Here is a 12,692-nt window from a genome sequence, read left to right on the forward strand (position 1 = left end):
ATGTAGGATGTAGCAACTAAGATGTAGGATAACTAATAGAAAAACTATTTAGGCCATCTCAAAAATATATTTATGTAAGTTTAAATTGTGAGTATTTTTATCTTTATGGTCAATGTAAATGTTTTAAAACAAGGACTTCACATATAAGTATTTTTTACTCAAGTGTTTGTAGCGAAAAAATATTGTTTTAAATCTATGCGGAGCTCTTTTTTACCCCAAAACTTTCAAAAAGGATCAAATAAATATTTTTTCAATCTTTGTTTGTGGTCCAGACATCTAATGAGTGAAACCTCCCGAAATTATAATTTCAAAGTTAAGCTTACAAATATAACCTACGACCCCCCCCCCCCCTCAACAAAAATATGAAATTGCCATTTTTGTTTGGATACAACCATCCATCCGTGCACATGAAAATAAAAAATCGAGATAAAAAATCTTTATTGGTTAGTCCTAACTAGTCCTAACTAGTAGTGTCCAATTTAATTTTTCATCTACAGATGAGGTAATCTTGTTAATTATAATTGGTAGAATACATCAACTTATTATTCATTCATACTCCTAAGATCCATGAATACAGTTGAGAAGATAATATTTGTCCAGTGTCAGAAATTTCTCTCATTATCAAGAAATCAAATTTGTCAAATTTAGATTGTATAGCGAAGCTACTTTACAATCAACAATTGCCAGATTGTTTGTAGCATAGCTTATACATAACCATAGACGTTCAAGTGCGGGTGTAAAGGTGTCTTTGAATTACTCCCCTTAAACCTTTAACCTTAAACCTCCCCTAATTTAACCCCCTCAAAAAAAGCTTTGACGTCCCTTGTGTCAAAATCATTGAATTGAATTGGTCTGAATTATCATTATGAAAAATTTAATCTTAGAATTATGTTACTTTTAAAATCTTACAAAAATGTTAAAATTATTGTAGAAATATGGACACCCCAAACCTAAATATAAATCCTCCAGGAATTGAAGGATAAATAGTGAACAAGATAAAATCTCTTAAATTAGTTTATGATAAATTATGCTTATGGTAGTTTGTAAAAATAATAGAGAGTGAAGAAGTGTAGACAATTTGTCATTCAAAGACCTTTTTATCCCTGCATCTATCATATTAGGAAAAAACAAACAACTTATTCAAGGCCATTTTCAGAGCTGAATATTTCACACAAAAATATTTAAAAGTATATTTATATTATTCTATTTCAAAAAAATTTTATTATGGTTTTATATTAATTTTGTTAAGAATTTTGTTAAGGAAAATATTTAATAATTATGGAAGTGATCACTAAAAAAGGTTTGGGTTTTCTTATTTTTGGATTCAGATTTCAGTCAATTTATAACTATTAGCAAGGATAGTCATCATAAAAATTTTTATGTGTGTATGTATTTATAAAAATACTCATAATTGAAAGTTTAATGTAATGAAGAAAAAAATATTATTTAATTATTATTCTGCTAATAGATTAAGTCTGTACTTGCAGTCTACACATTTTTTATGCTTATATTATTTATTTATATTTATAAGAATTTCAAATATTAGTTATTAATTAGTTTTAATTTGCTAATCTGCAATTTATCAAATTGAAAACTTGTCTATAAAATCTTGGCTTTAATATGATCATTCATGCTTTAATTTCAGAAATTTTTATTATTAAGAATGTTATTGATTTGGGGTTTGTTACCAATTTTATTTCGTATATTACCGACAGAGGTAAACTAATTTGTAAATATTTTTGAAAACTTATCTTTTAAAAAACTTTAATTGTTTTCTGAACAAAGACAAAAGAAGCATAGCACAACACAATAAAAAGTAAACATTGTCAAAACATTGAATAAATACATCTTAACATTAATAGTAAATAAAATGATGAACAACTATTATGTTCTAAATCATTTAAAAACCCCCCATACTTAGGGAAGATGTAAACATTTGGTTGTAGATGTTGTCGAAAAAATATACCATAGATATAAATATAGGGTTCCTAATGTACTAATGATTGCTAATTATAGCAGTTTTTAATGAAAATAACAACCCTTGAACTATAATCTTTAGAAATAATTAATGTGTTTAGGGATTTTTATTAGATACCTCAGAATCAGCGTTTATATGCACCATCGGGTCTAGCCTGCAGTTCAGACTTTCAGAGGCACTGGAAAAATGCACAGATTATTGGGTTAGGTCAGTAGATAAATTTATTTTTACATTGCTTAAACGGCCAAAACACATAAAGATAAGATGTAAAGCAATTAAAAATGTATACTTTAATTGTACATGCATCTAATATTAACATGTATTGATTTATTCTTATGGTTTCCTAATTTGAATGAATTAAATCGAATAAGGATGGCAAAAAAAGAAATGAGCTTAAAAAGGTTAAGAAGGGTAAATAAAAGAAAGTGGTATAAGTGGGATAAATAATGATCATAATTAAATTTGCAAAATTACAAAGTTTTATACAAATCATTTTTAGTTGTTAACAAATAATTACTATTATGTTTGCTTGAATGTATTTTTCATCAAATTTATTCAAGAGAAAAAATTTAAAAGGTGTTTTACAATCTCTTAAATACCAGTAAAAAAGCACTAAAATTTGTGAAAAGAATTTCTGTTTTTAAATGCGTAGCATCTTTATCAGTTCTGCTTCACTCACTGACCTTCCCTTTTTTTACTGTATTAGAAAATGCTACTATAGAACCCTACAAGTTAAATATGATAAACACAATTTTCGTATGGGCGAGAACTGTTTCTAATCCACCGGATATTAATTGGTTTCTAATGAAAACGAGTTTGTACTTCCAAATCATGAATTGATAAAAGTCCTGTAGGCCAACGACTTAAAAGCTTATTTATAAACTTTTTGCACCAGTAAAATTTACAATTTAAATGTTCCCATACAGGTAGGTGGAGGGGAGGAAGGGGGGTGGGGGGGCTATCAACAACCACCTGGAAATCAAAATTTTATTATGGTTTCAAAACCCAAGTAATAATATATCTATTATTCTAGTAAATATGAAATGAAAGGTAAACGAATCAGAGGAAGAAATTCTCGGATGGTTTGTCAGAAATTTGCTGATTTGTTGTCTGAAGTTCAGCAGGAGTCAGCTGTCAGCTTCTGTGTATTCAATGAACTTGGATGGATCAATTTGAATACAGACAATGGGTAAGTAAGAATTTAATGATTTAAATTATAAATCAAACAAAAAAACGTCTAAATTTTAAATTTTAATATTCACATATAAGCGATTCATTATCATAATAAGATTGACAATATAATTTCACCAAGAAAAGCTTTATTTCTTAGCAACGAAGCTACTTTATAATTAACTTTGTCTGTCCGTCAGTCCATCAGTCAGTCAGTTCGTAACGATATGGAAGAAACGTGATATTCTCGGATCCTATTCAAGACAGCTGAAATTTTTACGGAAGATTCCAATTATATATGCCCATCTAAAATATACATTATTTTGTCCATCTGTCTGTTATTTGGGGTGCTAGATCGATTCCTAGATCTTTACGTTTTCGTGATTTTCTCGACTCCTTTTCAAGATAGAGAGCTGAAACTTTCACGGATTAATCAATTTTACATTCTACATATTTGTACTAAGTTTTATTATGATTTGTCTATAAAATGGGGTGCTATATCATATATGATCCATCAAGTTTCATTAAGATTTGTCTATTAACTGCGGTGCTAGATCGATTCCTAGATTTTTAAGTTTTCATGCTTTTAAAGGTTGCGTGATTTTAAAGGATTTGTAATTTCCCTATTTTATAAAGTTTAATGTTTATTGTATGACACTGCTCTATATTAATTTTTTCTTAAAATCCCTTCATCATTTTTGAGCTTTCCTTATGGATGTTGTCATCCTTGTAGTTATTCGAAATATGGATTATATAACAAAATACCTTATCAAAATGTGTACACTTCCTAGACAATAATTTGGTCAGGCTTTTCTTACACTGATTTTCTATTGTTACAATTGGGATATTTTCTATCTAGACTTTCTATGTTTAGTTGGTATGTTAACAAGTATAATCACATCTTTAATAGCGAAAATTAGCAAGATAACAATATGAACAACATTGTACTTTAAATCATACAGTAGCTTTTATTCTGAAAATTAAAAAAAACTTATTTTCTTGAAATGATGCTTAAATTAGATGGTCTATACTTTTATTAGTAGGTGATATGTTATAATATAAAATACAATAAATATTAGGTCATTACTCGATATTTTTGGTCGTTCTTTATATTTATCATTATATTTTAAAACTTCGTTCCTTTTGAATGATGTCATCCTTGTTTTAAAAACATTTATGATGTGTAAATGCTAAACAAAAATATAATTTCAGTGGAAGAATAAATTTATTTAGCACCTCTGGATTGTAAAAAGGTTTTATGCCTAGAGCCATTAGTTTATATATGGATGTGTTATTGGACAACAAAAACATCGATATTTATGGTATTGTTAGTAGCGAAGCTACTCTATAATTCACTTTGTCCGTCCGTCAGTCAGTCCGTCCGTCAGTCAGTCAGTCCGTAACGCTATGGGGGAAATGGGATTTACTCAGCTCCTATAAAAGATAGAATGCTGAAATTTTTTGACAACATTCCCATCATTAAGGAGCACAATTGACTATAATACATCATTGGCGTTCGGACCGATTTTTAGCAGGTTTTAGGCTATTCTTATATTTTTCAAATTTCTCTCAATATCTTCAGTGTTTATGGTCCGATTTTCAAAATTTTTTCAGTTACAGATATCAAAATTAAATTTTCCGTCGTTTAAAGGAACAACCATGAAGGCCAGACTGCCTTTTTAGCGGGTTTTAGGCTATTTTTATTTTTTTCACATTTTTCTCCATATCTTCAGTGTTTATGGTCCGATTTTCAAAAAATTTTCAGTTATAGATTTAAAAATTAAATTTCCCGTCGTTTAAAGAAAACAATCATGATGGCCAGACTGCCTTTTTAGCAGGTTTTAGGCTGTTTTTTTTTTATATATTTAACATTTTTCTCCATATCTTCAGTGTTTAGAGTCCCTTTTTTTTGTTTATGGGGAAGTTCACATAAAACTACTGGCAGCAGCACCAGTAGTACTTATTTTTTTTTTATATTTTTTATTTTTTTAATTACCTCTTGTGGCAAAGCCCATGGAGGTTAGGGGCGAAGCCGCTAGTTTTGTAAAATGTATAGAGTCATCCTTGTTAGAAATTAAATTCTATAACATATAGAACATTATGCAATAATTTTTTGAGTAATCGAAAATTATTCTTCAATGGTCTATCCCTTTAACTCACATTCGCTGGAAGAAAAGAATCATTTGTATTTGTCCAATAAATTGCTCGAAGCCTCATCTACTTCATTACATGAAAAATAAATGCAAAACTCCTCTAGAAAGTCTTCTACAACCCCAACAAGAAAAATTCAATGGAATTACCAAACTTATATGCCTCTCCATTACAGAACATCTTCTTAAAGGAACTGGAAAGTTTTTTAAAAATCTAATTTGGGGGAGCCTACTCTCCCAATAAAATCACAAATTAATTTCCTTTTTAGATCTCCAATTATTTTTAATATTTGTTTTTTAAGCTAAGCTCAAAGTTAGCAGGCCAATTTTGACCTCTCTAAATTCCCTAAGGTATATTTCACAGGGATCTAAAGGGAAAAGACAATGGCCAATAAATCCCTCAAGAAGATGAACAAAATAACACCCTTTTTTAGTTTATTATCAGTAACTGAAACGCTTGGACACTCAACCTAAAAAAAAAAACTTTAAAAGTGAAAAATTTATTAAAAGACCCCAAAGTTGTAAAGCCAACGAATAAGAAAACGTTATGATAAAACTTTGGGTGCTCCCACTCTGTATACTTCATCTATTTTTGCCGACCTGTACATGTTCTATTTTTCACAGGTTCAGTATGAAAGAGGACGTGATCTACAATGAGGACCTGGACACCGTCATGGACGGGGCCAACAACAACATCAACCAGAAACAGATAGAGATGTGCTCAAGAAATCTTTTTAAGAAGAAAGAAAGAGACTTGAAGAAATGCAAAAGACCAAAGTAATTATTTAGTTTTTTTATTTTAATGCGATGCTACTCCGATACCAAAAATTTATTATTACAAAACAAAATATTTTTAATTATAGTGATAGTTAACATTTGATTCACATAATGCACGGTTTTGATCCTTTCACCTCAAGGTACAGAAATATCCAGATTTGTAAACTTTTAACTAACTTCAAACAGTAGGAGTAATTGAATAAAACAATTGAGTTTTACACTATAGGATGAAGGGGTTGAATAACTGTAAGTCCCCATCCCAAGGACATTGTGACGACTCTCAATTGTTTCTTTGAAAATTCACCAAAAGTGTCAGGAATTTAAACACAGCCAAGAAGCAGAAAATAAATTGCTAGCAGACGAAAAGGGTCATTGGAAAAGGGAGGCAGGTAGTAATTTGTATATACATATAGATCTCTTAATAAAACCATGTTATACAAAAAAAAGAATACTCTAAATAAGCTAAACTGTTATTTACTATCCAATCTTTTTTTAAAAAATTTTATCCAACTTACATTCAAGGTACAATAAAAGTCAGTTAACCCAAGTAATGCGAGAGTATAAGGTGAAGTACACTTACGACTGTATTATGGACGCCATCGCCATGTCCTGCAATATTGAGATGAACTACCTACTGCAGCAGGGTAAAACGGCCGCGAAAGGTAATTCCAAAGTAATGCAGCTACTCTATAACTAGGGATTGTCAGATCATCTTTCAACCACAATTAAAAATAATTAGGCTTTGCGATCATATCTGCGATTGATATTACTCAATCTTGAGTGTAAAGAGATTGCTTTGACCCTTAAACAGGCACGACTAGTTAAAATACATATTAGATCTTTAAGACAATAATCGACAAATAAACAGGTAGATTTGTAAATGATGTTACAAAGTTTTTAAAGAACTTCATTCATTATCAGTCTAAGGTTAGTTTTTTACTATACCTCCCTGGCACTTTGTTCTACTTAAATATGATTTAACTTTTTTTGTTTAGAATTATCAAGTAAGACCCCCGAGGAGCTGAATGCTATGCTGAACCAATACATACCCTCAATAATCAAAACTATAGAATTCTATTCTACGGAATTTGTTGAAGGACATCCAGAAATTATCACTTACATTGAACAAATCATTAGTCCTAATGATAATCTAGTCGGGGGTACAACTCCATCTATTGAGTCTTTCCTACAAGCCATGGCATCGAATGAAGTTCTGGTAAAGTCAGTCTCCTCGGATTCTTACTTTTTCAAATCTTTAACCTCAAATCCGTTTGTTAGAAGTGTGTGCTATGAATGACTTGGTGTAAAAAAAAATTTAAGAAATTTGTTTATTAAGTATGTTTTTATTGTAAATCAACTCGGCATATTATTATTTTACCAAAGTTGCCCTTTCGATAATTTGCAGTTTAGACATATTGGCAAAATTTATGATTTGGGAATATTAAAATGCAAAATTATAATATTTAATCCCGCTTTTTGATTTTTATGTTAGTATTCATGGAAAATTGTCTGTAATACGATGCTATACATGATTTTTCAGTATGACTGAGAACTGGTTTTAAGCAAGCAGATATTAATCGTTTTCGAAGCCATACTGAAAAATATTATCCAAAGTTACTGTAAGTTATTAATCTTAATTTTCTATTTGTGTCAATTATTTATAAGTGATTTTATGTTAATTGTTATTTATTTTTTACTGTTATACAATTGTAAATAAATATATTATATATTTTGATTTATGACATTAAATATAACGAGAGTAGCAAAGCACTAAAAAGCATGGATTTTTCTTTGGATATATTCATGAAGCCTTTCACATTTGTATATATATTTTGATTTTTATATTGTTTTTTAGGGCGCATGACTGATAAAACATCCAGCTAAGTAAAATATATCCTAGACATGCATTAGTATTGTATAGAGTTTTCATAAAATAAATCAGCAGTCCATCTTAAATAGTAGCTGTGAAAATCACTTATCCCCCATATCGTTACAGATGGACTGATTGACGGACAGACAGACAAAGTATATAATACAGTAACAATTAGGTCTTTCTGTTTATGGAAAATGCATATTAGTCTTGGGAAGGTTATATACTATTTGTGTTAGGTAACAAAAATGCTAGTTAATTTCTAAAGGTAATATTTTAATTTGCTAACCCCCATACCGTTTGGTTCAAGTCTCTTAAGGCTAAAAAGATAAAACAATTAGTTTGAAATTAATTGTAATAATGGATTCCGAATTTACGTGGATATTATGACAAGGGAAAATTGTCGTCAATTTAGGTTGCTAACATGGCACTTGTATATTGGTCAGTTCACTCATCCATTATGAGGGGGGGGGGGTTGGATGTGGGGTATCGATTTTTAGCCTGCTAAGATTTTCACTTTATTAGAGAACATGTAAATCTGGTGTAATCCAAGTAATCCATTATTTTAATAATTATTTATCTTTGCAGACATTAGATAATAATTTATCAGTTTGAATTTCACTTTACCATAAAAAAGCTGTTGTGTGGTTTTAATGATCAAATACTTCATCAATCTTCTTTTAAATTATATATTGATTTTTAAAATCTTTTTAATCTATGCTCGGGGTATCACCACACGTCTGATTAGTGGAGGGAGGGGATATTACACTGTTTAATAAACTAGTCCCCAAAGTTTTATGATACCGTTTTCATAATCGTTAAGTTTTGATTGGTTGGTTGATTAAGTTGAGTGTCCAAACGGTTCAACCACTAATTTTAATATATAGAAGAGATCATTTAGTGTATCATCATTGGGGATGTACAATAAAATACATTTATAGACCATTGTCTAATTCCTTTAGCCGCTATTTTTTAAAAACTTTTTTTATGGCAGGTGACCGGGAACAATTTATCCCCAGTGGGACGTTGAACAGTACAACAGTGGCGTGCAAAACAGGGGTTGTATTTATTTAAAAGAACTGCCATTTTTCTAATCCTTCTATGCTACAACTCCCCTCCCCCTCTCCTGGGGAATAGCTGTGCCCGATAGTGTAGTGTAGTTATAAAGGCAAAGCTAAAAAAATATGCCTTGCAATGGAAACTTTTAGAGTATCAATGCTTAATATCTAATAGAAACAGAATGGTTTTTAGATGCTGAGAAAATAATAAGCTGTCTACCTGTGTAACTGATTCAACACGCAAAGATTTTTGCACGCTTCCTCCTATATATTGAAATCCTAACAAGGTTTAAATCTATAGGGTTTTAAGGACGAATGTACTTACTGTCATACTGTATTTTAGATGCGCTACTTAAAGCACACTTTTCTACTTTTTTTTCGATTGCCAATTTCTCATTTCTTTCTTTTATATTTGATCTCTTCTGTATAATTACTAGAGTTGGCTCGATATAATTATCTCCCTATTGGCTAGTTTTCTATATGCATATCTATTTCTCAATAAATCTATTTTCCTCACCCGGCATTACTATCTAAGAGAAAGTAAATATTTAATAATTTAAATGATTTTTAAAAGATTTTTTTAAATTATATTTTTTTCTTTACATTACCATCACCAAAGGGTTAATGATGATGATTACAATTTTAGTTTAATATTTGAACACACAAAATGTCGCCACAATCGAATTCTTTTAAAACATAGTTTTCTTAAATTTATCATATTATAAATTTAAATTTTCTTTTTTATGATTAGAAATTAAATACTACAATATAAGGTAAATAGCAACATGAAATGAAAAAAAATGAATTTATTTTTAATAAAGTAAAATAATGGGTCTTATCGTTCTGGGCAATGAGAGTTTATTATGGATCATTGGAGCACTATGAGTTTTAATCATTTATTCCTTGGAAAACTTGAGCTCGTTTATAGACATTTATTTCCTATATAGATCTGACATGTATCTTGAAGCAAATAAGCAGGCCGTTTTGTACATGTTAAAAATTGGAAGATTTCATTAGATAAAAGTAATCGCAAATATACTTAGTAAATGATTACAAATGGACATGATTAAAATGAAAGGAAGTAATATATACGTGGATATTATGATAGGGGAAAAATTATCGTAAATTTAGGTTGCTAGCATGGGCATCTCATATTGATCAGGTCATCTATCCAAGTGAAAGAGAGGGGTTGGATAAAGGAAGTGGATGGGGGGGGGGGTGGTGGTCGTTATTTTAGCCAGCTACGATGTTCACTTTATTAAAGTACATGAAAATGTTGTGTAAGATCCAAGTAATAATAAATCCATTAATGGACATGATTAAAAAGTAAATGCACATTGCTGAAACATTTGATGATGGATAAGAATAAAACAAGGATGACAACATCCATAAGTAGCGAAGCTCAAAAATTATAAATAGACAACTGGAAATGATCTATAGAGTATGTAATAAAAAACTTCATTAATAAAAATCACGAAACCTTTTAAAAATGTATATTGTATAATGGTCTTTTGAGGCATTAAGCTAATAAGAAAAACGTTAAAATCTGAATTGATTTAGCACCCCAAAAAATAGTAAGTCTTTTAAAATATGAAGAATGTTGACTTAATTAATCACTAAAAAATCCAACCGTTTATCTTGAACAGGAGCTGAAAAAATCACAAAAACTTGAAAAACTAGGAATCGATCTAGCACCCTAACCAATAAAGGTATCTTAATAAAAATTAATGGATATATGTAGAGTGTAAACTTGTTCAATCCCTGAAAATCTCAACTGTCTATCTTGTATAGGGATTGAAAAAATCATGAAAACTTAAAAATCTATGAATCAATCTAGCACCCCAACCAATAAAGGCTTCTAAATAAAACTTAATCGGAATATGTAAAATCTTAATTTATTCAATCCCTGAAAATTCCAACCATTTATCTTGAACAGGAATCGAGAAAATTACAAAAACGTAAAAATCTAGGAATCGATCTAGCACCCCAATTAACAGACAGACGGACAAAACAATGTATAGATTAGATGGGCATATGTCATAGGAATCTTCACTAAAAATTTCAGCTGTCTATCTTGAATAGGAGCCAAGAAAATCACGTTTCCCCCATAGCGTTACGGACGGACTGACTGACGGACGGACAAAGTGAATTATAGAGTAGCTCCGCTACTAACAAGGACAAATATAGCTATAAGTACTAAGTAGCCATGCAATAGGAGTCAAGCTAATATATCATTAAATTTAACTTTGTCAGGGAGGAAGGAGACTTTAGACTGTAAATTTAACGGGTACACATTTTTTACAACATTTTTTTTATTTGTTGGCTTAAAATCTTTAGGTACCTAACCTACGTATTAATCTTGATGTGTTGTTTAAACTTTTAGTGTCCACACTTTTAGAACAATGTTTATAATCTTTACAGGGCGTATATTTGTTCATCAATGTATCGTCCATTATATTATTCTATAAGATCCAATACAGTTAATTGAAAACGTTATAATATTGTTTATATTTCAAATATCTAGGTGACGGACGGACATACAGATATACTCTAACTATAAAGTAGCTGCGTTGCTAATCAGCATTCAAATGTAGATTGAGTGCTCTCAATTTCTAATTTTATATCTGTATATAACACGAAATGCTGATAATTATATCATGCAAGATTTTTTTTATTGAAGTCTGATTTCTTATATCACTAACTTTTTCATTTTCAATTGTAATCGATATATAATCAATTTGATGTTGCACCAGATTTTCCTTTACTTTATGGTCATATAAAAAAGTATTACCAAAATATTTAATTTTGCAATTGTAACAGTAAGATATTTGATAATGGCGAGTAAAGCAATCTACATTCTATATCCCTCCCCCCATCCTAATCAATATAAGGGTATTTTTTTATGGAATAAGGATGAGAAATTTTAAATTGTCGTCCATTGTATTATCCCTGTATATCTCTGAATTTAAAAGATAACTAATTTGTGAAATTAATAGCTGTGTAATAATTGCAAGAAATGCATTAACACGTTTCATAATTTTCTTGGTTTTAAAACAAGGTTGATAAGAACCATAAAAAGCGAAGCTCAAAATAAAATAAATATGCTTAGAATCAGCAGCTTCAATTACTCAACTTGTAAAAAGATATCTGAAATCAACATTTTATATTTTCAAATGGACTTGTTGACTTTCTGACTTAGGATTTGCTAAGCTTTCTTTAGAATGCCTATATCTTATCATTGATAACTTTCATTAAAAGTTTTAAATTCAGAAGACAATTCTAACAGGTGTAAACGGTGAACGGATAAAATCAAATACAGCAATACTTTAGGTGTAGAAAATATTTGCTATAAAACAGGACATTTAGTGAATTACCGGAGAGATATAGCACATGAATAAAAAACTGATATGCCTGAAAGTCTTCTTCCAATAAAATGAAAACATGAAACCATCAATACTACCAAATATATCTCGTGCTCGAAGGGTAATTAAAAATGTAATAGAATTGTTAACCTCTAATATGCGAAATTGTGGTTACAGAGAAGCTATGCTCTAGAAAACTCGAGAGTGATAGTCAATAATAAGCTTTTAAACAGGGGTATAGAGATCATTAAAATGAATTATAACAAAAACCATCAGTACATAAAGTTAAAACTTTTCATTTAATTGTAAGTATTTGGAAGTTTAGTT

At 29.9% G+C, this 12,692-nt stretch overlaps 1 protein-coding gene across 1 annotated transcript; it reads left to right on the forward strand.

Moving 5' to 3' along the window:
- The first annotated feature begins 1,649 nt into the window (after nucleotides 1-1,649).
- Nucleotides 1,650-7,808, forward strand: LOC145316629 (uncharacterized). Its single transcript, XM_080157641.1, has 6 exons — nucleotides 1,650-1,717; nucleotides 2,079-2,185; nucleotides 3,012-3,167; nucleotides 5,923-6,075; nucleotides 6,598-6,737; nucleotides 7,071-7,808. The coding sequence occupies exons 1-6, from the start codon at nucleotides 1,664-1,666 to the stop codon at nucleotides 7,370-7,372; spliced, it is 912 nt and encodes a 303-aa protein (XP_080013767.1). The 5' UTR covers nucleotides 1,650-1,663; the 3' UTR covers nucleotides 7,373-7,808.
- The last annotated feature ends 4,884 nt before the right edge of the window (nucleotides 7,809-12,692 follow it).

Source organism: Acartia tonsa, chromosome 1 (genome assembly GCF_053477335.1).
Source record: "Acartia tonsa isolate MP-2025a chromosome 1, ASM5347733v1, whole genome shotgun sequence".
Lineage (NCBI taxonomy): Eukaryota > Metazoa > Arthropoda > Copepoda > Calanoida > Acartiidae > Acartia > Acartia tonsa.

What these genes read in the sequence shown, in the direction of transcription:
- LOC145316629 (XM_080157641.1), top strand. Translation starts at nt 1,664, where the DNA reads ATGTTATTGATTTGGGGTTTGTTACCAATTTTATTTCGTATATTACCG. An exon ending in TTCGTATATTACCGACAGAG is followed by an intron (nt 1,718 to 2,078) that starts GTAAACTAATTT and finishes TAATGTGTTTAG; the next exon opens with GGATTTTTATTAGATACCTC. An exon ending in GGGTAAAACGGCCGCGAAAG is followed by an intron (nt 6,738 to 7,070) that starts GTAATTCCAAAG and finishes TTTTTTGTTTAG; the next exon opens with AATTATCAAGTAAGACCCCC.